General features: G+C 54.0%; 1 protein-coding gene across 3 annotated transcripts in view; it reads right to left on the bottom strand.

The window, feature by feature from the left end:
• PTPRF (protein tyrosine phosphatase receptor type F) overlaps positions 1 to 27,512 on the bottom strand; it is an 84,489-nt gene that overhangs the window by 16,830 nt on the left and 40,147 nt on the right. For 2 of the 3 annotated variants that reach the window (XM_079117506.1, XM_079117504.1), the window contains exons 7-19: positions 24,508 to 24,618; positions 14,459 to 14,728; positions 12,167 to 12,748; positions 11,824 to 11,960; positions 11,228 to 11,372; positions 7,693 to 7,998; positions 6,844 to 7,037; positions 3,510 to 3,536; positions 2,095 to 2,212; positions 1,438 to 2,016; positions 645 to 742; positions 201 to 454; positions 24 to 117 (exon numbers count right to left, since the gene is read on the bottom strand). In XM_079117506.1, coding sequence (XP_078973632.1) covers positions 24 to 117; positions 201 to 454; positions 645 to 742; positions 1,438 to 2,016; positions 2,095 to 2,212; positions 3,510 to 3,536; positions 6,844 to 7,037; positions 7,693 to 7,998; positions 11,228 to 11,372; positions 11,824 to 11,960; positions 12,167 to 12,748; positions 14,459 to 14,728; positions 24,508 to 24,618 — 2,915 coding nt within the window. The remainder of the gene's footprint in view (positions 1 to 23; positions 118 to 200; positions 455 to 644; positions 743 to 1,437; positions 2,017 to 2,094; positions 2,213 to 3,509; positions 3,537 to 6,843; positions 7,038 to 7,692; positions 7,999 to 11,227; positions 11,373 to 11,823; positions 11,961 to 12,166; positions 12,749 to 14,458; positions 14,729 to 24,507; positions 24,619 to 27,512) is intronic. The other variant, XM_079117505.1, reaches the window with a different exon arrangement.

The following is a 27,512-nucleotide window of genomic DNA, read 5'->3' as shown; positions in this document are numbered from 1 at the left end:
GGGCCAGTTCCCTCCCCAGGTACCTCATCCAGCTCCAGCTCCTCAGGTGTGCTCCATCTTGGTGCTAGCATGTTTCCACCCACACGGTCAATGGGAACCACCACAATATAGAACCACCTGCACAGGCAGAGCAAGGATCAGGACAGCCATCACCAATACTCTGCGGCCATGCCCCAGCCCTGCTACCAGCCTCTGCATACTTGACCAGCGAGGGGTCCTGCACTTGAGGCATAGAGAGGGCAAAGCGGCCATCCTCTATGTAGGCAGAGGCAGGCAGTGGCTTGTGTGGCAAAAGGTCAGGAGCCGTGCGGATAGAGACAAGGTGCTGCAGGCCTCCTGCGCTGCTGCCGCGGTTCATCAACACAAATGAGTACTCTGTGTTAGGCTGCAGGTCTGCGATCAGCTTCCTCATTGAGTGCCCATCCACCTCCACGCTTTGTCCATTATACAGAATCTGCAGGAGATGAGAGGAGGAGCCCGGCAGTGCCTCTGAGTGGGGCTCCTACCTTGGGCCTGCAAGGCAGATGATGTGTACAGCCAGGACCCAGTTCACACACATGCACGTGTGGATGTGGGACTGGAATGACTGACAGCACACAGAAGGTCTGTGTGTGGTGGTCTGGCTGGCTGTGGCCCTTACCCACCTTGAAGGGTACAGCTGATTTATACGAGTCGGGGACCTCCCAGCTGAGCAGTACAGATGTCTTCATTGCAGCTGCCACACGGAAGTTCTTAGCAAACACTGTGGAGGCACAAGGAGGAAGTCAGCTCTGGCTGGCTATCTGGAGTGAGGTGAACGAGCCAGAAGATGAGCCACTGTTGGGAAACAGGAGTTTAGGAACGGCTTGAGAACCAAGCACCCCCATTCCCAGCCAGCTTCAAATGGCACAGTTCAATTCCCAGCCCAAGCTCTTCCACAGTGAGCATGGAACAGGGCAGCAGATGCTACAGCACCAATGGCCAGAATCTCCAGAAGAGCATGAGGAAAAGCCTGAGCTCACAGACACCAAGTCAGAGAAGCCAGAGGTCAGTGGGTCATGGTCATGAGAAGCTCGTGGCCATACACCAGGGCACAGTGGAGCATGTTCATTAGAGGTCAGTGGGTTATGGCCCTGAGAGATTAGTGCCACAAACCAAAGATCAGTAGGCTGCATACCCAAGAATGGTGATGGAATCAAGAGATCAGTGGGTCAAAGTCACGAGAAACTGAAAGGTTATGCAGCAGAGGTCAGTAGGTTAAGGACAGCAGAAGTCAGGGGTCACACCAAAAACAAGGTGTCCATTCCTAGAGGTTAGTAGTCATAGTCATGAGAAATTGAGGGGTCACACAGCAGAGGCTGGTGAATCACAGTTGCCAGAGGTCAGTGGGTCAAGGACAGCAGAGGTCCCCAGGCGCAGCCATACTTGGGCAGACACTGCCATGCCCACAGCACACACCTTGCTCCATAGGCATGGTCCGGGACTGGATACTGGGGCTGAGTGGACCGGCGCCTTTGCTGGTACGTGCACGGACCTTGATGTCGTAAGTGGTGTCCGGCTTGAGGCCAGACAGAGTAAGGTGTGTGTTAGCAGTGATGTTCTGCAGCTCCTGCTGGCTATTGATATCACGGTACACCACAGTGTAGTTGGTGATGCGCCCATTCCTCTCCGCTAGCACTGGTGGGTCCCAGGCCAATTCTGTGGTAGACGTGGTCAGTCCTGTCACTCGTAGGTTTTGGGGGAAGCCACTGGGCATGTCCTCAGGGGTTGTAATCTCCTTCTCGAATTCCTCGCCTGGGCCGGCTCGGTTCTTTGCAGCAAGCCGGAAGATGTAGGTGGCCCCCTTGTGCAGACCGGTGACTGTAAAGTGCTGGTCATCCTTGCCAAAATCTATGGTGTTGGGCCGTGCCTCATCAGCCCGGCGGTATTGCAGCCGGTAGCCCAGCAGCTCACCAGGCAGCTCCTTGGGTGGGTGCCACTGAAGCAGCGCTGTGTTCATGGCTGTGGTGCTGACCATCATGGTGGGCCGGCCTGGGACTAAACAACCACGCACTGGGCTCTGGTGCTGCCCTCTCCGCTGCCCACCCTCAGCTCTGCCCCTGACCCCTCACTCACCTGCGCCAGTTGTTGTAACTGTTTTTGGCTTGCTTCGGGCACCATCCCCTTTGGTGGTGTAGGCAGCAACAGTAATGGAGTAGGTAGTCTCTGGGGTGAGGCCGCTGATGGTGGTTTCCTGAGGGAGGAGGAGGGGCCGTTCCCATCACAGTGTGTCAGAAGAGGGCAGACTGTGTCAGCTAGCTCAGGACCCTAGCCTGCAGGGAGGCCCAGGCATACAGGGCCAGAGGTCCTGGGAGGTTGGGCTGTGAAATGCTGGACTGCTGGAGGTAGGGCAGCCAGGTGGGATGTGGGCTGAGAGGATCCCACCCATTCCAGGAGCCATAGGCCTGGAGCAGAGAGTTCATTCTTCCTTTCAGACAAGAACAAAGGGCCATGCTGTTTCCTCCACTCTGCTGTGCTGTAAATGCACCTTGTGAAGGCCCTGTACACATGTACTCACAGGGCAGAGCTTCACACGCATCTGCACAGCTATTGGCACTCGTGCACACAGACTACGGCTCCTCCTGCATACGCAGGGTCACTTGTGGACATTAAGGACACACACGCACAGAGCAGGGTGGAGGGGCCCCACCCTACTAGTCAGGACCACAGGTCACCACCACTGAGGCCCCTGACTCTATGAACAGCCATTCCCTGCAACAGCTCCCTACACCTGGGGGATAAGGAAAGACAGGAAGAAGACGAGGAGCACCCCACACCTGGGGGACTCGCTTCCCATGTTCCCACTGATGCCTAAGAAGTCAGCCAGGGCATGTTTTCCCACCTTGGAAGATCCTACCCCTATACCCATTTCCAGCAAAGGCATCGTTTCCGGTCATGCGGAGAAACAGCACAGGGGGACCAAGCCACGCCACACAGAGAAGAATGGGAAGAAGGGAGGGGACCACCGTGCAGTGGGAACAGGGCTGCCACCACCAACCCTGGTGTCCCTCCAGCTCTGAGCCTCAGGTGGAGTCATGGCAGCTACCAACAACCCCTTACAGGCCTATTCCTGCCCCAGCTGGAGGGTCTCCCAGGGCTGGGGCTCTAGCAGCACCAATATCAGACCCAGCTCCCTGGACTCTTGTCCCAGCCTGGGCCCTAAGCAGGTGATTTTTCATTCAGGATCAATAAGGCCTAATGATCAGGATTGGATTTAACTCCATCCCTGTCTGGCCGGAGCAGGGGCCAGGCCCTGGTCGATCATGAACATTGGCTTCAAATTGCTGCTCGACAGGCGAGAAGTAAGGATTAGAAGAAACGCCAATCGCTGCTCAGCTTGGTGCTCGCGTCTAAACGCCAATTTTCTCCAGATGTGGCTGGTGCCCTGTGGATCTTGGCAACACAGGCTGGGAGGAAAGAAGGGAGAGGGGGAGTGTCCCATGAGCCCAGTCTGACCCAGTCTTGCCCACGCTCGCACACCTGTTACTTACATAGTCCTCGGACTCCTTTGGCCGCCACTAACCGTGGGAGAGGAAGAAAAAGGGAGACAGGATGGTGAAGGATTCTGGCCTGGAGAGGACCTGGCCCATGGAGGACAGAGGGTTTGGACCTCTGAAGTGCCCATAGGGGTAGCAATCCAGGACAACTTCCCATCCAAAGATTCAAGTCCCTGCCTCACTGACCACTCTGTACCACAGACAAGGGCAGGGAATCCTGGAGGGCACACAGCCTGAAGGGGTGGGGGAGCTGAAACTGAGGGTCAGAGAACTCTAGGTAGAGACCCTCTGCAGCAGAAGTTGAAGGTGTGGGGTTGGTGTGAGAGCTCAGGCAGAGAAGAGGGAAGATACTGAGGGGTGAGTGAGATGACCACACAGCCTGGTGGCCCCAGCCTACATTTGTCTTGGTAGGATTATTCAGTGCCTCCTTCCACTCCCAAAAGTATTCCAGCTGGAACAACAAATTACAGCCACCGGAGAATGAGGAGCACCCCGTGGCTGGGGTGGATCAGGGGCAGGCTGGCCAGCAAGATTCTGAAGGCCATGAGTGTCCAGCTTAGAGCCTGGGTGCGACCCACAGACATGGGAGTCCCTTACACACCTGCTCCCTTCTGTGGGTGCCTGACAGTTGAGGTAGAAAGGCCAGCCAGTTCCAAGGACTGGAAGTATGGCTATTTCTTGGTAAATCCTTCAGTCCATTGGTGCATGCAGGTAGTGGGAGGGGTGGAGGTACTGAGGCTCTATTCAGAGTCTGTGGTTCTGGAGGGCCAGGGGTGGACCAGTGAAGCATGGCACAGGAAGATGGTTCCCAGTACCTCCAGGCTAGAGGAGTCATGGGGCCCTTCAGCCTGGCCACCCTCACAGAGTTGGTCTATGTTCCTCCTGTGCTGGCAAGTTCTACTGCAAAGCCTTTGGAGCTTAGTATGGGAAGATGCTAGATAGGTCCCTAATAGTCATGGCCACTCTGCAGGCTGGGGTTGGCTCTGTTCCCATTTCCTTGTTGCAGGGAGACCTGAGCTGTCCAGGCCCGGCCCGGCATGGAGTTCTCACATGGTACCTCCTTTGTGTCAGAGACAGAGTGAGAGAAAAGAAGAGAGGATCAAACAAAATGGAGAAAGAGGCAAGGAAGGGAACAGAGAAGTGGCAGGAGGAGAAAGGGAGAGAGGTGAGGGAAGAGGCTGAGTAGAAAAACCAGAGCATGAGGAGAGAGACCATGAAAAAGGGACAAAAGGAGACAAGGAGATGGAGTCAGAAACCATCAGAAACAGCAACAAGCTTGGGGCTGGGGGCTGTAGTTCAGAGGTAGAGCATTATTTGCAAGGCTCTGGACTTAATCCCCAGAAGAAGAAAAAAAAAATTAAAAAAAGAAAAAACCCAAAAAACAAAAACAATGACAAGACTGACAATCAACACAGGAGACAGATCTAGCTGTATGCTCAGGGGTCAGGGGTACATGTATCAAATGGTTCTTTCTGAACTGATGGAGGCCCTGGGCTGAGCGGATGGTGCTGCTGGGTAAAAAGCAGGCTGCAGTGTCCTTGACAGGGAAGCAGAGGACAGCTGGGCCCTGTGGCCAGGCTGGGGACCAGGCCCCATCTGCTCTCCTACTGGCTTGGAGCAAAATGACCATCCCCAGGGGTGCAAGGGCAGGCCCTATCTTCAGTGGTCTCCTTCCATGGGCATACTCCTCATCAAGGACATGCGGTTAAGAGAAGAGTGCTTCTGATCTTCCGGCCCAGCTCCCTTCTAAACTGCTTGGGACCAGTAGGGGGCACCCCAAATGACTTCTCTGGAACACTACTGGCTTCAGTTGTGGTGCTGGCCCAGCTGTGGCAGTGGCCCCTAGGATGGGAGGAGCTTGAGGGAGACCATTCTTGGGATGTTTCTAGATGGGTGTGTCTGCTGAGGGTTCATGAGGAGCCCTCAACCTCTCCTAGGAATGCAGGCGGTACACATGCCCTCCCCTCCACCTCCCAGGTCCCTCAGCATGGGGCATGCTGAGAGGAGGAAGAGGGGACCCTCTGGATAGAAAGGAATTTTGCTTCAGAGGGATGAGCCCAACTGGAGGTGTGAAGGTTCCTATCTCCGTGGGTGAGCCTACACTTGAGCAAAGCCCACAGAACATGGGAGTACATGCTCATACCCCTGCTCTCAGCCCAGAGAAAGGTGGCAAGCTGCACTAGGGAGGGAACTGAAGGTCATCCTGCTGGGTCTAGCTCAGCACTGGCCCCAGAGGCCCCAGGTCCTAATTCTGGATGGAAACACCTTGAGAGCAGACCATACTGGTGTTTTAACTCTTTTTTTGTCTCTCCTACCAGGGATTAAATCCAGGGGAGCTTTACCACTGAGCCACATCCTCAGTTTTTTTTTTTTTTTTAATTTTGAGACAGGGTCCCCCTAAGGTGCTTAGGATCTCACTACATTGAACTTGGGATCAACATAACTGAGGCTGACTTTGAACTTGGGATCCTCCTGCCTCAGCCGCCCAAGCTGCTGGGATTATAGGTGTGTGCCACCATGTTCGGTCTCTTTCTTCTCTCTCTCTCTCATTGCAGTCCTTTCCCAGTGGTCCAGAGACTTGGCTTCTAACTGAAGTTCAGCCACCCACTTGCTTGGTAATTCTGACTACTTACATAGCCTCTGGGTGCTGCATATTCTTCATCATAATAACAGAATACCTCAGGAATCTCACCCCAAGTTCATGGGCAGAACCATCACCATCACCCTCAGGAGGACAGAAGCTACGTAGGTTAGTGTGAGGCAGGTTAGCTGGCAGGCCCTGCCCTGGGTCATCCTCATGGGGATCAGGAGCACAGTGACACTCAGCTTGGCCATTCAGAGATCTGCACTGGCCACCGGCCTCTGGCCAAAGGGGGTAGGGAAAACATAGCCTTGAAGTCCCTGTCTACCTCTGGCTGTGTCAGGAGTGGACGCCACTGCCTGAACGCAAAGTGGATCTGCAAGGTCCGTTCCAACCACCATACTGAATTTGCTTCCTGCAAACCACAAAGGTTGGAGCGTGGGGTCTGTGGAGACAAAGCCCCTCACTGTGAGGGCTGTGGCTAAACCACTGAGACTCCTGCCAGGACTTGGGTTGGCAAAGTCTGGGCAGAAAAGACAGAAAAGGGAAGGTAGAATCTGGCCCTTACCTCCCGGTCCCAGTGCCTCCACCCCTGCCGCAGCAGGACATCTCTAGTGTCATGACCAGAAAAGGCAGACATAGTACCCCTGTAAGCAGGCAGGGGAGGGAAGCACACCTGTGCTCCAAAGGGAAAGCAGTGCACCCTGGTCTCTTCACCCTTCCACCCACTACCATGCAATGGCACACCTGGGCCTCAGACAGCATGACGTCCTGGATGATGGGTGGGCCTCGGGGATCGCCATTCTCTAGTCGCACATAGGTGACCTGGTAACCACGAATCTGGCCATGCTGCTTGCTGGGGATAGGCAGCTTCCAGGAGACATGCACGGCAGTGGAGTTCAGTGGCTCCACCTCCACCTTCCTCGGCGGCCCACTGGGCACTGGGGGCCAGGTAGAGAAGGAAGTCAGGCCTGGTTGTACTGATCTTGGTTCAGGGGGCGGGCACAGCAAACTCCAGGGCCTTGCCTCTGCATCCCACTCTCCCAGGAAAGGACCTGATGTCATTTCCTTGGGTGTCTTATCTTGGTGAGGAATCTACTGTCTGCCACAGGGAGGAGCCCACAACCAGCCCTACCAACCCCTCTGGCAGGGCTACCTCATTTGGTGGAGGGCAGATGTGGCAGAACAGGTGGAGGTGAGGCACCAGGTCTGAAGGTATCTCAAAGTCAACATGACCTGTACCAACTCTTCTTGGGCCCCCACATTATGCCAACGTCTAGCAGTTTGAATTATGCTGACTCTACTTTAACAGTCTTTTGCAGCAATCTTCCCAGTTTTGATTTCTTGAATCTTAGATGGGGCTGCTTCTCCTGCTATAGCCTTTTAAAGACTTCAGCTGTCCTGGAGAAAGCCCCAAAGCGGGACTTAGACATGGGTTGTCCCATCGGCTACATCTCCCCAGTGTGGGCCACCGAGCTTGTACCAGGAGATGAGTCTGCTGGGGCTTAAAAAGGAAAGGCCCTGGGTGCTTGGTGGGTGGTGTCTGAGGCAGTGTGCCTCCCCTCCTCCGCCCCTCCTCCAGCCACCACCGCCTACCGTCCTCATCGGTGCGCACCAGCACCGGGCTGCTCTCGGGGCCAGGGCCCACATCTGTGTGTGCCCGCACCCACACCCGGTACTCCGTCCACTTCTCCAGGCCCACCAGGTCCCAGCTGGAATGCTCACGGCTGATGCCATCCACCACATGTCGCCCGCGATCCTCGCCGTCCACCGCCTCATAAGCCACGGAGTACTGCGTGATAATGCCGTTGCGGCTGTCCGCTGGCGGTGGGACCCAACTTACCCGGACCGTGGTGGAACCCGTGCTCACACATGTCACCTTCTGGGGAGGGGCGGAGGGGGCTGGGGAAGACAAATGGGGGGAAAGCAGGCAGATGGAGGGTGGGGAATCACAGGCATGGTAACTAAGTCATAGTGGACTGGAGACTCACCCTGACAGGCTATCTCAAGAGCTGAAATGGCCATCATGGGGGTCCCTGCAGGCAGGCTGCCACACTGTCAACAGGACAGCCTGACTCTCTTTGAACTACGTATGGGCTCTCTCCTTTGTCTCACACACACTCACACAGTGTCTCACACATGCATATGGAGTTCTAACAGCGTCTGTCCCATACATATGCTGTCTTGCACAAAACATACACAGTATGCATCAGAATAGGGAGAATACAACTCTCGTCTTCTGGAGACAAGTGGCCCAAAAGGTTCTTTTGGTTTAAGGCTGACTTGACCTGTACCCGCCTGGACAGGGTTTCTTTGCCTGAGCTGGTAACCATGCACACTAGGGGCTGGACACGCAGAAGGACAGCAGTCCCTGGGGTTTTAGAAAAAAGTACCTGACAGAGGTGCTCTCACTCAATGGGTGACTTGGGGGCCACGAGGCAGGTGTGTCCTCATCATGCCCAGTTACATTCACAGACTCTGTCCACTGAGGAAACTGCTGCCAATACAGGGGCTTCCTCTCCATCTCAAGTTCTGTCACCATCTCTATGTCTGGGCGACTTCAGCAGCTCCTTGACTCATTGGCTCCAGATCCCCTTATCTATAGGCTTTCCTCTCCCCTACATGGCTGTGGCCCCCTATCTTCCCCTGCAGACCCTGCCTCTCATCCCAGCTCAGCTGTCCCCAGGACCCTAGCACTATTACTCTTCAACCCTCAGGACGACCATCCATCCACTGTCATCCTTGCTGCCCTTATTATTCAGCTTCAACCCCAAGGTCACCAGCTCACCACTCTCACCGATATCTCAAACTCCTGGCCCTCCTCATCTTTCCGTCTTTGCATGGCCCACACGGAACTGTGAGAGTACAACTCTTTGCCTTCTCGGAGGCAGCACCAGAGTGGATAAAACAAACAAGCAAACCACCTCCCCATGGAGGCTGCCTCCCAGAAGCTCCTCCCCAGTGGTCACCCTGGGGACCTCCGTGCCGATGGCCAGTGTCTGTTCTCTACCTGGCTCCCTCTGCTACTTGGCATGGGACCCGATCAACCTCCACCCTCCCCAAACCTTCAGCCCCCTTTGCCTCCAAGCACGTGACCCTACCTTCCACTTTGCAGAGAAAACCATGCCTTCTACCAGCAGCTCCTGTCATTTCTTGCTACCAGATCTACCCACCTACCTGCTCCAATTTTCTCATGCCACACTAAGGCCATGCTCTGTCCTCACTTTCCCTCCACCTCCTGTGACTCCACCAGTTACCCTTCTTTTTCCAAGCTTCCTATTTTTTTCTATTGACTCTCTCCCAGTATTTACATATGCTCGGAATTTTCCCATCTTAAAATAAATAAAAACCCCATCCTCAGTGCCACAGCCTCCTCTGGCTACCATGGTCCCCCTCACAGCAGAGCTTCTCACAGCACCTGAGCTTGCTGTCCTACCTCCTCACCTCCCACACGGTCCTCACAATGCCACAGCTTTCATCCAGGCCCACTCTTCCACACCACCAGATCCAGCAGGAAGGCCTGTGTTCCTTTTCCTAATGACTCTACAGCAGCCTCTGGTCTACCTCTTGAAACTTCCTTTTCTTCTAATCTCCCAAACACTTCTCCCTAGATTTCCTCCCACCTCCAGTCTTTCTTTTCAGGTCCTCCTCTGTTCCAGGCCCTGCCACATACCCCTATACTTGGATGGCACCTGGCACCTTGAACTTGGGATATTTGAAGGCACACTCTTCAAACCTGCTTCTGTCCACTTCCTCTTCTGGGGGCAGCACTCTTCTTGTGGGTCTCACAAACTAGTAATAAGATGAAACTCTGCTTCCCTCTCGCTCAGTCCCCAACCTTGCTACCCATCACCAAATCCTGGCTAGCTGACACCCCAGGGAACTCTCAAATCCACCACACCACCGTATCTGAGCCATTAGCCTTTGCCAAGACTACTGTGAAGCCTCCTAAGTGGTCTTCTGCTTCCTCTCAGTCAGCCCTGTTCACTCTCAGAGCCAGAGCCAGCCCTCTGTCCCTAGGTCCTGACTGCTATGGTTCCAGCAGCCACTCTGGCCACACTGGTCCCACATTTGCGCCTGACCACCTGCCCTCCCAGTTTCCCAGCCTTTGGAGTACCATACTCCCTGCTCCTGTTTCCCAGCTGGCTTCCACCTTTGCTTGCACTATGCGTGGGGACTGGACCCTAGTAGCACTTAAGACACTTCTAGAATGAATCCACGAACACAAAGTCACAGTCAGCCTCTGGACACCACTGGTTGATATGCACACAGTCCCACATCACACAGAGTTCACAGACACTGCTGTGTTTATGTTCATTACATGTAGTCACTGTCTCAGTCCCATGATGCCTAGTCACACCTACAGTCATCTTATCAAATAGAAAGCCTTGACACAGTGGTCCATTCTGGTTGTGGGAACACAGATAAATCACATATGCACACTCTCAGAGTCACAGGGAGCCACACATCAAGGTACACTGACACATAGATGGTCATGTGTGGTCACACACACTCACAGGTGGTATCTCACATGCAGTCACACTGTCACAGAGTCTCACACAGGCAGAATATAGTCACTTACAATGCTGTTCAGTTGTCAGGTGAGTGTTGTCCCACACACAGACATGGGGCACTTTCTGTCACAAAAGCACATTCTCACAGACCTGTCCCCAAGTGCAGTGGGCTCAGAGGTATTACAACGGCTCACATGTAATTCTCATGGTGAGGTTATGAGGAAGGGGGCAGGGTGGATGAGATGTGGGGCCATGGGGAGGGAAGACAGCCGCCAAAGCACGTCTGGGACATGGAGGGTCCACCAAGTCACTAGTGTGACCCACAGGGATGGAGGATGGAGGTGAGTCACAGACACAGAACTTACCTGAGTTGGGTGAGAGGGTGCAGGGAGAGGTGAGGGTCAAAAAGCTGGGCAGGGAGCGGGGGGGACAGCCACCACCTGGATACAGACTAGGGGCACTTACCTGTTCCATTCTTGGGGTCCAGACTTAAGAGCCCAGACCAGAGTTGGACCCAAAAGAGCTGACCACACACCTGGTCAAGAGGGAAGGGTGTGTGTGTTGTGCCCCCCTCCCCCCAGCAAGAATGAAAGGCAGCGGCCTCAGGAGACACTTACTGGACTGCGCCGTGTGGGCCTCTATGGTGGGGGTGAAGACGCCCACACCCATATCTGAGCGGGCAGCCAGCTGGAAGCGGTACAGTGTATCGGGCTTCAGGTCCTCTAGAGTGTAGGAGGAGGTGGGGTCGAAGGTCACCTTGTGCTGGAAGAGCAGGGAGCACTCACTGACTGTTCTGACCTCAAAGGCCAGGCGCTGCTCCCCACACAGGCTGCAACCCACACCCTGGGACACACTGTGGCTCCAGGACTGGCTCTGCACAAGGTCCCATGGACTCTACAAGGAAAGTACAGCCTAGCCCATGCCACAGGTGTCTCACAGACACGGGCCACAGGACCCAAGGAAACTTCTGGGCTGTGTCAGGGTCACTTGAGCCAGAGCCTAGAAGATCCAACGGCAGACCCAAAGCACAGGAGTGGCAAAGCCCACAGAACCATACGGACCACGTGAGTCACAAAGCTCCAAAGCGAAACCCTAGGGGCTATGCCCACAGGAGCCACAGAATCCATAAAAATCCTGCCTGGGTGAGTCAATCAGACTCCCTGAGGCCAGGAGGACCCCTCCTCCCTGCACCCTTCCCAGCCTTGTGGCTCACCTGCTGGCCTTCATCCTCTGCTGCCCAGTATACCAGCTCATACTTGATGATCCGCTCCTGCGGGGGCAGCAGCCATGAAAGCTGGATCCTGGTGTCCGACTCGGCCTCAGCCTGGAAGTCTGCAGGCTGTGCAGGCACTGCAACACCCAGCCCCAGGCACTGTCAGCCTTGCCACACCCCCGCAGCAGGGGTGCCCAGGGGAAGGAAGCTTCACTCTCACACTCTTGCCGTGCAACCCAAGTGTGGAATATGGCTCCCTTACCCACTCCCAACCTCACAGCCCCAGTCCCAGCTCACCCCACTTCTGTAGTGGGCTGTCCAGCCAGCAGGCACCCCAACCTACCTCCCTGCTGTGTCTTGACCTGGATGGTGGGGCTGGGTGGGCCATCGCCCACGGCAGTAAAGGCAAGCACACGCAGGCTGTAGGTGATGCCAGGCAGCAGGCTGCCCACAGTGGTGAGGAGCCCTGCATCGGTGTTGTGCTTGTGCCAGGCACTCAGGGGGCGGCGGGAGTCTGGAGTATAATAGACCCGGTATCCCCGCACCAGGCCATTCGGCTCCTCAGGTGGCTCCCACTGCACCAGCATGGTGCTGGCGCTCAGCATGCGGGCCTGCACACGACGGGGAGGACTGGAGGGTGCCTGCTCACCCGTGCGTGCCCGCACTGCCTCGCTTGGTGGCCCTCGCCCGATGCTGTTCACCGCCAATACACGAAAGGCATATTCTGAGAAAGGGCTGAGGCCGCCAATGCTGTAGCGGGTGGTGGCTACACCATCCACCTCCTGGAATGGGCCTTCTGTGCCGGTGGCACGGTACTGGATGCCGTAGTAGGATACAGGCTCCGAGTTTCCAGAGTCCCAGGTCAGGGTGACACTAGTGGCAGTTGTCTCTGTGACCATAAGATCAATCGGAGGCTTCGGCAAAGCTGGGGACAAAGCAGATGACTCAGGGCTGCCTAAGGTCATGACCCCAGGAACCAATCATACCCGTGGGCATCATCCAAGAGCACCTACTGTGGCCACCAACCTATGGCCCACTCGGTAGCAGAGCTTTGCCTCTGCTGCTCACCTGCACTCACCTGGTGGTAAGTGTGTGCAACAAAGGGAGGGCAGGGGAGATGTACCTGAGTGATGGGGCTACTAGCTCCAACAGGCCCCATGCCCTGGTCCAAGTATGTCCCAGGTCCAAATTGTTCACAGAATAACAACAGTACCCACCAAGTGCCAGCACTGCCCCAGGGCCACAATGCCATGCTGTTGCATCCTTCCTTATCATGGAGCTTATATTCCAGTGAGAGAACCAACAAACAGGATGATGGTAACCACATGCAAGGACAGCAAGAAAAAGGAGCTCAAAGCTGAACATGGTAGCACATTCCTGTAATCCCAGCAGTTCAGGAGACTGATACAGGAGGATCGAGAGTTGAAAGCTAGCCTCAGCAAAAGTGAGGCTCTAAGCAACTCAGTGAGACTCTGTCTCTAAATAAAATACAAAATAGGACTAGGGATGTGGCTCAGTGGCCAAGTGCCCCTGAGTTTGATCCCCAGTATGACCCTCCCATCCAAAAGTGCTAAGATTCAGAACCCATGGAAGTTCCTTGGATGGGGTGACAAGGAAGGGGAAGTCTCACAGGGCTGAGGCCTTAGTGGGAGATGGAGCTAGTGACAGGAAGGGCTGGGTTGGGATGTGAGGTCACTGAGAACAGCATGTGTCTGTGCAGCCAGTGGTGCTAAGCATGGTGGCCAGCAGTGCCTGGTGGACCATAGTGAGGATCTCGCGCTGTATCCTGAGAGCAATGGAAGCCACTGAAAGCTGTCTCTCTTTCTTAAAAGCAAGTGATATGGAGCTAGGGGTATAGCTCAGTGGTAAAGCACTTGCCCAGCATGCACAGGCTCTGAGTTCAAAAGAGGAGGTGATGACAGAATACTGGTTTATATCTATAAAAAGAACACACAAGTGGCAGAATAAAGAATGGATCAGAGAAGAAACAGAGAGACCAAGAAGGAATCCCTTACATATGTGTTATATACACATGCCTATGCCCAGAGCCCCTGGCAGAGTGAACCTACTCCCTGTCGCTTGGCTGCTATTTCTACAACCTTCTTGCTGGGAAGCTTTTTTTTTTTTTTTTTTTTTTTTTTTGGTGCTGAAGATTGAACCCAGGGCCTTGTGTATGCAAGGCAAGTACTCTACCAACTGAGCTATCTCCCAGCTGACATTCCTGCTCTGTCCTCTCTTCCTATGTGACTCTAGGTAAATGACATAGCTTTTCTGTGCTTTAATTCTCTCACTTGGAAAACTGGGATAATAAGAGCATCTATCTCCCAGAGAAATTAAAAAACAAAGCAAAATAAAATGGTTACTAGCATGATACTGATACCGCCACCCAGAAATTCAATACATGCTAGTTATTCTCATTCAGGTTATGGATAACAGGAACCCCTCCCTCCTTCCCAGAACCCAGAAGGCCCCATGGCCAGGGCACTCAGGAGATGGTAATGCCATCCTCTTAAGCTCTGGCTGTGCCTGCAGCAGACAGCTCACACTCACCTGCCACAGACACGGACACCAGAGTCTCCTAGCGCCCTCTGCAACAGGGCAGGGCACCAGCCACCAGAGCACCCACTGCACTCACCTTTTACTGTGACCTGGGCTGTGGCTTCGATCATGCCCAGCGAGGAAATGGCCACACAGGTGTAGTTGGCAGAGCGCACAACATTGCTGAGCTCCAGCACGTTGCGGCCCACTGGCATCTCATCCTCCTTGGTGAGCTCTTCAGCCCCCAGCATCCACTTCACATAAGGCATGGGTGCACCCACCGCGACGCAAGTCAGGTTCACGCTGCCGCCTGGCATCACCTCCTGGCTGCTGGGAGGGATGGAGAAACGAGGAGCCACGCGGCGCACTGCGGGAGGAGGGAAAGAGGCACTCACAGACCGGGCAGGATACAGGGGTGGATGAAAGGGCAGGGGCCCCTCATCCAGGAAGTCCTCCTTGTCAGAGCCAAGCCCACACTCAGAAATAGGAGGGGTGCCATCCCTGGGCCCTGGCTTGCTACCTCCCACCATGCACTGGGGCTAGAGGTAGCCCTGCTCTCAGGGATTGTCTCGAACACAATATCCTATAAGAGAGCTTTCACAACCAAGCTCCCATTTTACAGCCTAGGCAACCAAGGCCCAGAAAAATCTTGTCTGCCCAGGGTCACACAAGGATTTAGCACAAGGTCCAGAGCTGGCCAGGACCATGACCCAGGTAGTCCACCAGGGACTGCCCCTGCTTGCTCCTGACCCACCTCCCCATGTGTCTCCTGAGGGGCTGGCTGGGGCACCAGTGAGAGAAATCCAGGCCCTAGAACGAGGGTCCTTGGAGCATGGCTGGGGCAGGGCAGAGGGTCAGTCAGTCTGGGAGTGACACGGCCTCCTTCTGTGTAGTCACTGCCTCCACCTCCAGGCTGTGGCCCAAGAGGAAGAGAAAAGGAAGTGGGTGACCACCTGCCAGGCCTTGGCTGTGCTCACGGTATGGCCTGGGACCCAAGAAGAGGGGCTGCCTCTCAGGAGGGCTAGGCCAGGGCAAGGGTCTGGGGCGGGCCAGGGACGTGGTCCGCGGGCAGGATGGGCATGACGATGGCAGTAACATGATGAGGGCGCCAAACAGACGGCTCTCTGTGCCAGTGAACAAGGGTCTCAAGGGGGAGGGTGGCTGTGCCTGGCCACCACCTCCAGCCTTGGACTCTCCTGGCCAGAAGTCGTTTTGAGCTGCTTAGTCCAGAAGGCAGCCTGGAACCACCCCCGAAGTTGCAAGCTTGGCAGACATTCAGAGCATGCGGAGAGAGGGAAGGCAGACAAGACTTAGCCATGCATGGCATGCTTGGCATGCAGACAGGTCATGCGGCTGGTGGGCAGAGGCTTGGGTGTGTACTACGTGGGCACCCTTACACACAGGGCTGGAGAAGGCAGGCGGTGAAGCTAAGGGACTCGAGGGTACTACTGAGAGCACTGGTCTCTGAGGATCCTTCTGGGGATCCCAGGCATGCAGAGGACCTGTGGTACCACATCAGGAATACCTCATCCAGCCCCACACCACAGAATCCGTGCTGGAAGCTACTGCAGAGACCACCAGATCCCACCTCGGACCTCACTACACGGGTATCAAACAGGCCCAGAATCAAGACATTCAGCAAGTCCTATTAATGCTGCTGCTGAAAATATCATTCAAATCTATTTAGTTCTCTCCAAATACATGGGTAACTGCCTCCACCAAAACCAAGCCACTAGTATCTCTCCCTGAGTAATGGGAGTGGGATCTCCACGGCCATGTCATCTTCTGCCCGCCCCCAACTGGCCCTTCATAGGCAGCTAGCACGAACTGGCCACTTCCCTAGCAAGATCCTGCATGGTTCCCCAATGCTTCTCTGCCAGTGGATGAGATCTTGCTCAGCACCTGCTTCAACTCCTTCCACAGCATGCCCCTATCCGAGTCCTCTAGGCAGAACTGCAACACAGTTCCCAGAGCAGGCCCTGATGATCAGCTCGTGGGCTGGGTCTGTCTCCAGGCTCATGGGGAGTCTCAAGAGTGTTTTGTGGACATCCAGGGTTCTGCCTTCTCCCAGAATCAGCACCTTGTATTCTTTTTTCCGGTGCTGGGGATCAAACCCAGGGTTTCACACGTGCTAGACAAGCACTCTACCACTGAGCTCCACCCCTAGCTCCACTCCCGATTTCAACAGGTGAGCCATCTCAGCTCCTATCTGTGGTATATGGGGTGTGTGACCCAGATCTGCTAACAAGAAACAGTATTTGGACATTTGCACAGATTGTCAGAAGAGCAACTTTCTCTGTGAAGGTAGTTAAGCTCAGAGAGGCCAGGACCACCTTTCCCAACACATAGGAGAATTTATTGGAGAACAAAGAAGACAACAGCAAGAATAAAGCTAAGAGAAAGGCCTGACCAAACTGTTTAAACACCTGGCTCCAGCCCTGTCCAACATCAAATCTACTACCTTTTTTTAGTTTTGCAACACAAGAGACTCCCTGGCCTGCTTTTGGTGTAAGTGGGTTTCTGTCATCTGTTCTAATGCTACAGTCCACACGGAGGATGACGACACCATCCATGTTGCATGTTCTCAGGGTAGAGAACAGGTGGGTCTGGGGCGTGACTGGCAAGTGCCCCACGGCAACACACAGTCTCCTTTCAGCACGCCCTTCAACTGGCATAAGGTGAGGCCAGAAGACAGACAGCGCTGTCGCCAGCCTGGGGTACAGGCACTCCCTGGGCTCCAGAGCCACCCCCAGGGGTGGGTGCTAGAAGGTGAGGCATAGACAGGGAGGATTGTGTGCAGGCCAGGCCCAGGCCTGCCAAGGAGGGGAGGAGTCCAGCACAGAGGAAAAGTTGAGGCTGACCAGGTCTCTGTCCTCCTGGTTAGTGTCTATTCCATCTCTTCCTTGCTGAGGGGCATGAAAACAGGTTTGAGTAGAAGCTACATGAGCCCTACTGTGTGGGGAGGGTCCCATGTTGCCACCTCCTGATTATAGACAAGGGAAGACAACACTAATACTTAAAATGGCATGCCTACCTTTATATATGTAGCAAGAGTAGGTCTTTGTTGTGAAAAACTCACACCCTTTAGAGTCCTGGCTGATAGGGCTGAAAAGAGGCCCAGGAAGTTACAGGGAGAAGCTTCAGGGTTGGCAGAGGCTGGCAGGAGAAGAGGAACCTATAGCTCGCATAAGGGTGGGGTTTCCACAGTCTGAACCAGGGGGAGGTCATGGTACAAGCTCAACCCTGGTTAGTGGCAGAATACTGAGGCCAGATCAGGTCCCTGGATGCTGAAACCAGGAGCTCCAAAAGAATAATTTATGGCCTTGGCCAATAAACCCTGGGCCTGAACCTAAACAGCCCGGAAACCTGGCTGGACTTTACCCCTAAACAGTCCCTGGAGGACAGGGTCTTCAGGTCAAATGCAGACCTTGTAAACTGGCCCTTGATATCACATCAATCCCCTGGGCCACTCCTCCAAAAGCTTCCAACTCCATCCACTGTCAGAAAGTTGAGCCCCTGCAGGAAATAACACTAAGAATGGTTTTGTTTTTATTTTTCCCCTTCTGGATGCAGGAAAAACTTCCCCTGCAGGTAGCAGGAAAAACTGCAGGATGAAGGTGAGGTTGGATGTGACCTTTAGGATGATCTCTAGCACCAAGTGAGGGTCTCAACCCCAGAGGCCCCTGGGAGTACCACCTCTACTCTCACAAGGGCACCAGGCTCTAGTCACACAAGGAATCCTGGAGCGCAGTTTCCTGGCGCTCAGACGCTTCTTCCCCGAGTGTTGGGGGAGGTCAGCATGTCTAAGGGGAAAGGTAGGGAAAAGAGGGGCAAGAAACAACCTCCTGGTATCCCAAGTGGCAACATGGCCCTGGTCCTAGGCCTGCCCAGACAGCTACTCCTATGCCAACAGCCAGGAGAGGCTGATGCCTCGCTGCAGCGACCCCACCATCCTCCTCCTGCTGTCACAAGCGCAGGCCTCCAAAAGAGGCAGGACTCACCCTGGTCTCAGTCTATTGACAGAAGCAACAGCAGGGAAGGAAAAACGGGAGCTGGGAAAAATGCACTTAGGGTCTAATCTCAGACTCCAACAATGCTGGTCTATTACTGTTCCCTGTGCATCCTTAGTGCTGACATTTTATAGACAATTTCCAAAACAGGGCCCTGCCATTTCTGGATTATATTTCAGATGTAACTTTTAAGTCTAATTATTTGCACTGACAACCCCCTATAATAGGGCGGTGCGGCGCCCAGAGGCATCAGCATTCAGTGGAGTGACAGCCTAATCGCAGGGGGAGGCAGCCCCGCAATCTGCATTCACTCGCGGAAATTTCTCTGATGAAAATAACACAACATTAAGGAGGGGATAAGGGGCAGGATCCACTGTATCAAGATAAAATAACTCTTTAATAAATAACCTTGTGGCTGCCGCAGAGCAGTAATTAAATGCTGGCGCACCCGGCACACAGTTTTAAGTAAAGCTGGAAAAATGTAAGATGCAATTATCAGCACCAAACAAATTACCAGCCCGGCAAATCCCCCCGGAATATTTAGAAACTCATTTCTCCTTCCCATTAAATATTTGTGTCTATGCTTATTTTTGGTGGGACCATAGGGTAGGGAGCGGGATGGGGGAAGGGAAGGGACAAAGAACCCAGAGAGGGGTGAAGGGGTGTGGAGGGCCAGAGTGGCTGCAGGCTAGGCTGTCTGTCCATGCTTGTTTTCTGAACGCCCTGGCAGATCCGCCTGGTCAGCGAAATGGTGTAACTGAAATGCCCCAGAGCTCAGGAGTGCATATGGATGGATGCTCAGGGCTGATATTTGAGCCCAGGCTGCAGTCCTCTTCACTGGCTCTGTCTCCCTCACTGAGGAAACTCGAGCCACGGAGCACAATGCAGAGGGGACCAGGTGACCTGGGTCTGTTAGCTCCCTGGGGTTCAATCAGGCTGTCCTATGCTTCGGCCCTGAACCCCCAAAGTCTCCACTGACCCAGCAGACCATATGCCACGTGAATGACTGCTAGCCCAGCCCTGGAGGTGGAGATCTGACTCAAAGGATCGAGCTGAAAACTGAACCCCAGTGAAATGCTCTGGAATGAGCTTGGGGTGTCTCCAGAAGGCCCTTCCCAACATGAGGCCAACCCAGGGGTCATTTCTAGGCTCCCACATGGCCTTGCCAAGTTGTGGTTGACTGATCAGTCACTCAAGGAGTAAGCAACTTGGGTCTGAACAGCCAGTACCAGGGGCTAAGGATCATTAGCTGGCTGGTGGGCCAACTATGTTCCACCCTCAGATAGACACAGGGGCTGCTGGAAGGCTTGGGCAGAGGGCATGGGCAGGTAGAATGACCTTAAAATCAATCTGACTGGAGAGAGGAAAGACAACAAAAAAGGAGACTTCCTCAGTGAGCCAAGATGATGCCACTTGCCCTGTGCATAGACACCTAGTCCAAGGCAGATTTGCGCTGGCCTCTGCCTCAGACCAGCTAGCCCTGGTCTACCTCACTGAACCTTGGTAAGGTTTCTGGGGTACTCAAGCACAGGGCAGACACTATAGGACTTCTGTCCTGTGCTGCGAGATCTCTAGGGGATCTCCAATTGATCTGTTTACCAGTAGTTTGGACTTCACACAGGCAAACATGGCCTCTATATAGGTGAGGAGGTTGTAGAAGGACCCACAGCCCCCAGTACACGTCAAGCACTATAACTTTTACAATTCCCCCCTAACCACAGCTCCCCCAACCACCCTGAAAAAGAGACAGTTGGCCTGGCCCAAGTGCAAAGATGGGGCATAGTTTCGTGCCATGCGCCATGCCTGCCCTACCACTCCCAACAGGGGAGCTTGGCTAAGGGGACATGCAGACACATGGTGCATCAGGGACTTCAAGCAGCAGAAACATGCAGGGCAGGAGACCTGCCCACCCATCCCTGGTCCTGCTGCCTGCCGACCCAATGACAAGCAGAGCCGACTGGCGGGCAGGCACAGCTGGAGTGAGTATAAGGGAGCTGACCAAGCCTGCTGGTCCCAACTGACGGAATATCCCGTCGATGGCGAACTGTAGATGGATAAGAAGTGAAAAGGACCAACCTTCTCGCTGATCTGAGAGATGAGAGTTTGGGTTGATGCAGAGTGCGATGAGGATGAGGAGGGAATAAAAAAAAGACAAGGAGAAACAAGAGAGAGTAAAAACGGCCAACCTTATCTGCCCACACAGCACGGAGACGAGACAAGACTCCTGTGCCCCCTCGCGCACAACACACACGTGCACACAGGTGCACACGGACCACGCCGCTCACAAAAGACTCAGACTCATGGAGGACATGGTGGACAGGGCTGGGGCCCACTGGCAGGTGCCAGGGACACCAAAGGCAGAACCAGGAGGGGTGGAAGTGGAGCACAGGTCAGTCCCCATGCCTCACACATCCCACAGCTCAGATAGACCCGGTGAACTGGGCTCTGGGGTCAGGGCCCACCCAGCCCACAAACCCACCAAGGCACATGAGCCACTAGAACCCCCCCGCCTCGAGGAAGTCTCATGCTGTACACAACCAGTGTGAGGAGCACATCTGGGTGTCTGTGGGGAGAAAGGCCAGGAGGCATCAGCTCCTGCTCCATTTTAGACAGCTGTAGGCCAGCAGCCAGGTCCCTGCAGAGAATGGGAAGTTTGTTGGCCTTGATGTAGGTAGGCCAGGCTCTGTGAAGGGTGGGGTCCCACTCTGGCCCTGGCAGCTGTGCGCTTGAGAGCTGGAAGAGACACTGTGGATGGAAGGAGAGAATGAGTCACTCAAGGAGAGAGTCAGATGGTGACGAAGAAAGAGGCTGGTCCACCCAGCATGCCTGGGCCTGCAAGACTGTGGGTGGAACTGTGGCCAACTGTGAACGAAGTCAGATGTGACTGTATGAGGCACCCCCCAGCGCCTCCCCACAGCAGCAGGGTGACTGACTCTCAGGTGCTTCCTGCGTGCCTGGCAGCATGCTGGGAGCTTTACACGTCCTGTTCCGTCCAGTGTAGCAGCCACAAGATCTCACAGAGGCAATAGGAGTCCTGAGAGTTTGGGGAACAGAGGAGGAATGTGAGACAGACACCAAAACCAAGTCAGAAGAAACCAGGGGCCAATGGACACAGAGGGAGCAATCAGAGTTAAATGGAGACAAATGTCAGTAGGAGATTGTTGATCCAGAGCAGGGGAGCTCGACTGAGGCAATTCTCCTCAGGTGACATCCGATGATGTCTGGAAAGTTTTGGTTATCCAGACTGATTTGATTACAGGGTGCTACTGGCATTGAGCTGGCCAGGAATGCTACTAAATATCCTACTATGCACAGGACCAAGAATTATCCTCAACCATGAATTATCTAGTCCAAAATGTCAATAGTGTTAAGGTTGAGGAACCCTGCAGCCAGAGTCTACACCAACCTGAACAAACAGGCTCATGCCTTGACAGAGGTGAAGCCCAAAGGAGGCCTTCCCCTTTGGAGGGTAACAGGAGTCTGCAGTGGAAAGAAGCCTAGAAGCCACCATGTTGGAGACAGGTGGGGCTGAAACTGAGAGGGGTTCTTCCATGGTTACCCACCCACAAGTAGGGTTCAGAATACAGGGCTGGGGTGGAAGGTAAGGGGCTTTGCCAGGCACAAGGAGGGATAGGGTCCTAAGGAGCAAGACTTTTCTTCAAGTATGCAGAAGACCTGTCAGGAAGGTAGGACCTGCCCTGGGCCTATAGGGTAGGCTACTCTCGGCAAAGGAAGGCAGATGTAGATCAGCTGGAGCCTTGATATGAGGTAGTCTGGGAAGAGAGGATTGGGAATGGTTCTTAAACTTACTTAGGGCCCAGGTTACTTAGGGCCAGAAGCCAAGTTGGCTGTTTTAGCATCCCTGGCAAGAGAAACTGAAACTAAAGGAACCTCCACACTCTGACAAAGTCTCGGGAATGGAGCCAGGAAGATGAATTCAAGAACACCTGGTGGGATGGGTGGTAGGCCACAGCAGGAGCCAATCAGGGTCTTGCCTGAACCCACATGTGGACAATGGGGGTACTGGACAGGGATGCTCCAAGGGATGGAGTTAAGTCAGGGTCTGAGCTGCCAACTCAGCCAATCTCTAAAGAGAACCACTGTCTTACTTCCAGGGCTGCGACCAGGATGACAGGGACTTCAGAGTCAGGCAGTGACTTCCCAACTAAAAGAACAACAGGGGTCCATCCTCCTTGAGTCTGGGCCTTCTGTTTTAGTAGTGCCTATGGCAGGTCTACCCCACAAAATGGGCCCATATGGCCATACTGCACAGCTTGCTTATTGTTTACATGACTCTGCTGGGCCTCTCCTCTTCCTGACATAGCCACATGCAGACGGGTTTCCTTGCCAAGTCCCGGAACCTCTAAAATCTCAACCCTATAGTCTTTAGGAAAAGCGCTCAGTCGAGAGCACACACATTCATGATACGGTGTTGTGGGAGGAGACTGGTCACTGAGAAGGGCTGTTCCAGCTGCTAATCTCTTAGAGGGATCAGCACAGGGTGAAGGCTGTGCTGTTTGCAACTCCTTTTCTTTTCGCCATTTGGAAGGTTCTTGGGCTCCGGGCCTCCCTGTCCTGAAGACAAGCACTGGGTCAGCCCATCTAAGCCTTGCTGAGCAGGACACCTGACACCAAGCAGGGAGATGGGGACTTCCCATCCCAACTCCCACAAAGCATCTTCATTTGTCTCTGGAGCACAATTTGCCCATCATAAATAGCTCCTCCACAGCTTGACTGGTCACCAAATGGGCAGGCAGCCTGTGGCCTCTCCATAACTACCCTGTGCTCTGATATACAGCAGACCCTGATAAGTACTTGTTAGATGATGGACTAACTCTCCCTGCCCTCTCTGAATTAACCAAGTCTGACCAAATGGCCCCAAAGAATAGCACAGGCCAATTGTCATCACACCTGCCCCATGCACTGGGGGGGTGGGGGGGGCAGTCAGATGTCCTCTAAGATGGCACTGAGCACTCAGGAGTGATGGAACCCTTACTGAGGGGACGCTGCCTCCCTTCCCTTTACAAATCCCCTGAGAAGAGATGGTTTAACCCTAATGACATCCCTCTGTGTAAAAGGGCTAAGTGAGGGACAGTGGCTACGGGTAGGGGTCCTTCCTGGGCACCATCACACTAGACCCAGTGTGTTCTGAAGAAGGGGAAAGATGGTTGGTTTTGATTACCTCTGGGCTCTGACATATTAGAAACTTGATACCCCAAAACAAGTCTCCTGCTCTTTCAAGTACCTGGATTTTGAAGAACACACAATTCACTCAGTTCCAATAAGGAACACCCAAACACATTAGATGCTCACCCAAAGCAATGTACCCACAGGTGCTCACGGCTGCCTCAGTCTGAACCCCTAACACAAAGGGTCTGGCTGGTGAGAGAGAATAGCAGGCTACTCTAAGAAGACTCCAAGGGATAGGTTCACCTGATCCATTTGTTTTTTATTTTGGGGGGTGGGGATGGGTACTGGGGATTGAACTCAGGGGCACTCAACTACTGAGCCACATCCCCAGTTCTAGTTTTGCATTTTATTTAGAAACAGTCTCACTGAGTTGCTTAGCATTTGCTAAGGCTGGCTTTGAACTCACAATACGCTTGTCTCAGCCTCCCAAGCTGCTGGGATTATAGGCATGTGCCAGTGCACCCAGCTTTACCTGATCCATTTGAAGACTGATTGCCTCAAAGTCCAGAGTGGTCCAAGAGCCCACCCTGTTGAAACAGGCAGGAGGACAGACTGGAGGAAAGCCAAGCCAGGTGTGCTCACGCAAATACATGGGCCTGCATGTACACTGTTCACACACACAAAAGAAGTCCACCTGGAATGCTCCGGACTCCCATAGGGCTCTGGGCCCATGCGGCAAGGACCTACAAGAAATACAAATGCTCCCAAGAGGGGCCACTTCCCCAAGGGCCTGCAGGGAAGGAAGGCAAGTTGTGGCAGACACTATCAAGCCTGCCCAATGGGAGCTGCTACTGCTGCTGCTGGCACTGCTGCCAAAAGAGACAGAAAGGAGAGACTGGGCCTATGGCAGTCCCCTGAGCGTCTGCACCAAGGGCTCCAGGCAGCATGCCTGGCAGGTGCAGCTCAGCTCCATGGTGATAGAGGCCGGGCACTGCCAAGTTCTTACCTCGAACATACAGGTTCGCGGGGGCTGAGTAGCGTGTGCCTGCCGAGTTGGTCGCCACACACTCGTACTTGCCTTGGTCTGACTCTTCACTGCTCTCAATCTGCAAGGCACCTGTAGGGACACAAAGAGAGAGGTCAGCTGTGGCCATGTTATGTGTGACCTGGAACACGAGGTCTTGACAGCGTCTGTGGTTTGTGTTGACCAGATGTTGTAGCTCTCCTGGGTCACACCCTTTGGCACCTGAGCTGCTTCCAGGAAACTCACCCCGAAAAGCCGGGTAACCTCCAGGCTACAACCCCCAAAGCACAATCCCACCCACTCTGCAGGCCACTCTCTGCTCCAGCAGGGGCTGTACCCCACCCACAATTCCACTAGGGTCCATCACACTCCTGCCAGTCCTGGAGTCTGTTGCCAATGATCACCCCCTTAGCAGTCCTGAACACACCAGGCAACCTGGAGCCAGGCACAGGAGTGGCCTGTAGACCTTCCTGCCTGGGATTCCTAAGCATACAATGCCCTCACTGGGCAAGAACCTGAGGCTCTGCTGCCTACCAGGAAGGAAGGAGCTTGTCTGGGGGCCTGCTGTCCAGCAGCCTCTGCTCTGGGCCCCATCCTCCCCTCCCACTTCACCCCATGCTGCAGGCCCCACCCATTCCGGCTCCTTTCCTCAGCCTGGTCCTGCTAAAGTGCTTCGACCCACCACGGCTCCTGCATAATTCAAGAGGCTAATGGAGGCTGTAGCTCCTACTCTGGCCAGCACCCTGAGGGGCTGCTCGGGCTGCTCTGGCCGCAGACGGACAGACAGGAGCCAGGACTGTGGGGGAGGGGAAGCTGAAAAAAAAAAACTTCCCAGAGGATGGAGAAAACTGGGGCTTTGAGCCAGTCCTGGCTGGTCCAGGTAGGGGAGTCCAAGGCAGAGGGCCAAGGTAGGGGTGAAATCACTTGCCTTGGCCAGCCCCCAGCCCTAGTAACAAACACTTAAAAAAAAAAACTTTGTGAAAGCAAAGTTTGGGCAAGCTATTGGTGACAGTAAAACCTGTGGGGCACAAAATCAACATGCCCCTCCCTGGAACAATCTGACAGACAATTACACCCACACAGGACAGTCCAACGGATAGTTAATAATCCCCACAGGACAGTCTCACAGAAAACCACCTCCTGCACAGAATCTGAATGACCCTAATAGTCCCCACCCCCACCCCAGAACCAGGGGTGACTGATGATCACACCCACACAGGACAAACAGAACTTGCTAGACCCCAATTGGACTGAACAGGAGCCACAGAAGAGTTTCAAGCCATGTTCTCACAGCCCAGGCCCAAGGGGAGCACCACAGTGAGTCCAAGCTATAGTCCCTTTATGACTGGACGTCCTTCTTCCATCTATACCCTGGCCAGCAAGAGAGGCTATGAACACCCAAGGGTCTGGGAGCTGGAGGAAGTAGGAATGCCACCATTGAAGGGCAAAGGACTGGCCTGTTTCTGTGGTCCTGAATTCAGACCTCCCCATTGGCATCAGGGAATATCAGAGCCTAGTGCACATTCCAAATATCATCTCCTGCAAGAACAGCCCTGATGTACAGTATCCCCAACAGGTCATGTTTATGGGATGGATGGACACTGTTACAGAAAATGTTCACTCAAGCAGGTGAGGGTCAGGCCCCTGACTGATAGGAGCTGCCCTAAGGTCAGCTCAGTAGGGGTTCAGGGGAGACTTCAAGTGGCTAGTACCACAGGCTGGGAGCAGGAAGTGTTGCCTGGGTAGGATTCCAGCCCACGAGAGGAGGAAGTTGCCTTGTGACACGAGCCTAAGACTGATCAGGAGCCCCAACACAGACCCTGTGATTATCTGTACACTGAAACCCCCAAATCTTATACCAACACCAAGACCCAACAGCAGGGAGTGCAAAGAGTCAGAATGTGCTGAGTGGCTGTGCGGGGGAACCTGAGGGGCACAGGGAGGCCTGGAGGGATGCAGGCGAAGTGAGTCCTGTCTTCAGGTTGATGGCAAGTAGGCAACTTCCCTTCCCACCTGCAACTTCTGCCTTAAGCACCCTAGCCTTGAACTTTGAAGGCCAAGACGGACTCACAAACACTAAGGAATATGGGGAGAAAATGACGGGATAAAAACAAAAGCCACCGTATTACAAGGTGCTTTTACATTCTCATTCTCTCCTCTAATTTACATGGATCTGTGTGTAGGTGGCCTTGGGCCTAATTCAAAGAGAAGTAAACAAACTTCTGAGAGATGGTCAATTTTTTAAAGATCACACAGGTGGTGAATTAGACTTGCATCCAGATCCAGTGAATCCACAGTCTGCTTTCTAACCACTAGCTTGCAGGGACCTGTTGCACAAATGTAGCTTGGCAGGACTTCAAGCTGACAGGTCAGGGGACCTAGTTATGTCTGAGCCTGTTTATTTCCCTGTTGTCATCCCAGCATCTAAAGTCTTAAGCAGTGAATGCTGCTTCTAGTTGTTGCAAGGCTGAAGGGATTTAAAGGATGATTCTCATTTGACTATAGGGCCAAGATACTAAAGGAAGTCAAGTAATAATTGAGATCCCAAAGAAAAAGGAGATATTCAAAGGGAAAGGTGAGTTTTGCTCATGCTCTAATCTATAGGCAGCATCTCCATTTATGGCCAGCCTTAGGGACAAGCCAGGTTTCACTGTGGGAGATAACCAGGGCCCTTCTGTGGGCTGGCCTGGAAGGCTGGGTGGCAGGGCTTGCCATCCAAGGCAGGGCTCAGCTACTGTCTCCACAACTCAGACTTGCAATGAATGAGTCCACAGGAGGGAATGACTAAGTGGAGGTGTGTGGTGGCTGGTGGTATTGGGCAGCCAGAGCTGGAAATGAAGAGGCTGGAGAGGTCAGGATGGGGATGGGGAGGTGACGGACTGGACGGGATGGAGTGGAGGTGACAGCAGTGGCGGAGGTGTGGTGTGGCGAGATGCACGGACAGCATTCTTACCTCTGATTGGTGAACCACCTGGCGAGGTAATTTG

This window comes from Sciurus vulgaris, assembly GCF_902686455.1.
Source record: "Sciurus vulgaris genome assembly, chromosome: 1".
In the NCBI taxonomy this organism is placed as follows: Eukaryota; Metazoa; Chordata; class Mammalia; order Rodentia; family Sciuridae; genus Sciurus; species Sciurus vulgaris.
This window is presented reverse-complemented; position numbering and strand designations above follow the sequence as displayed.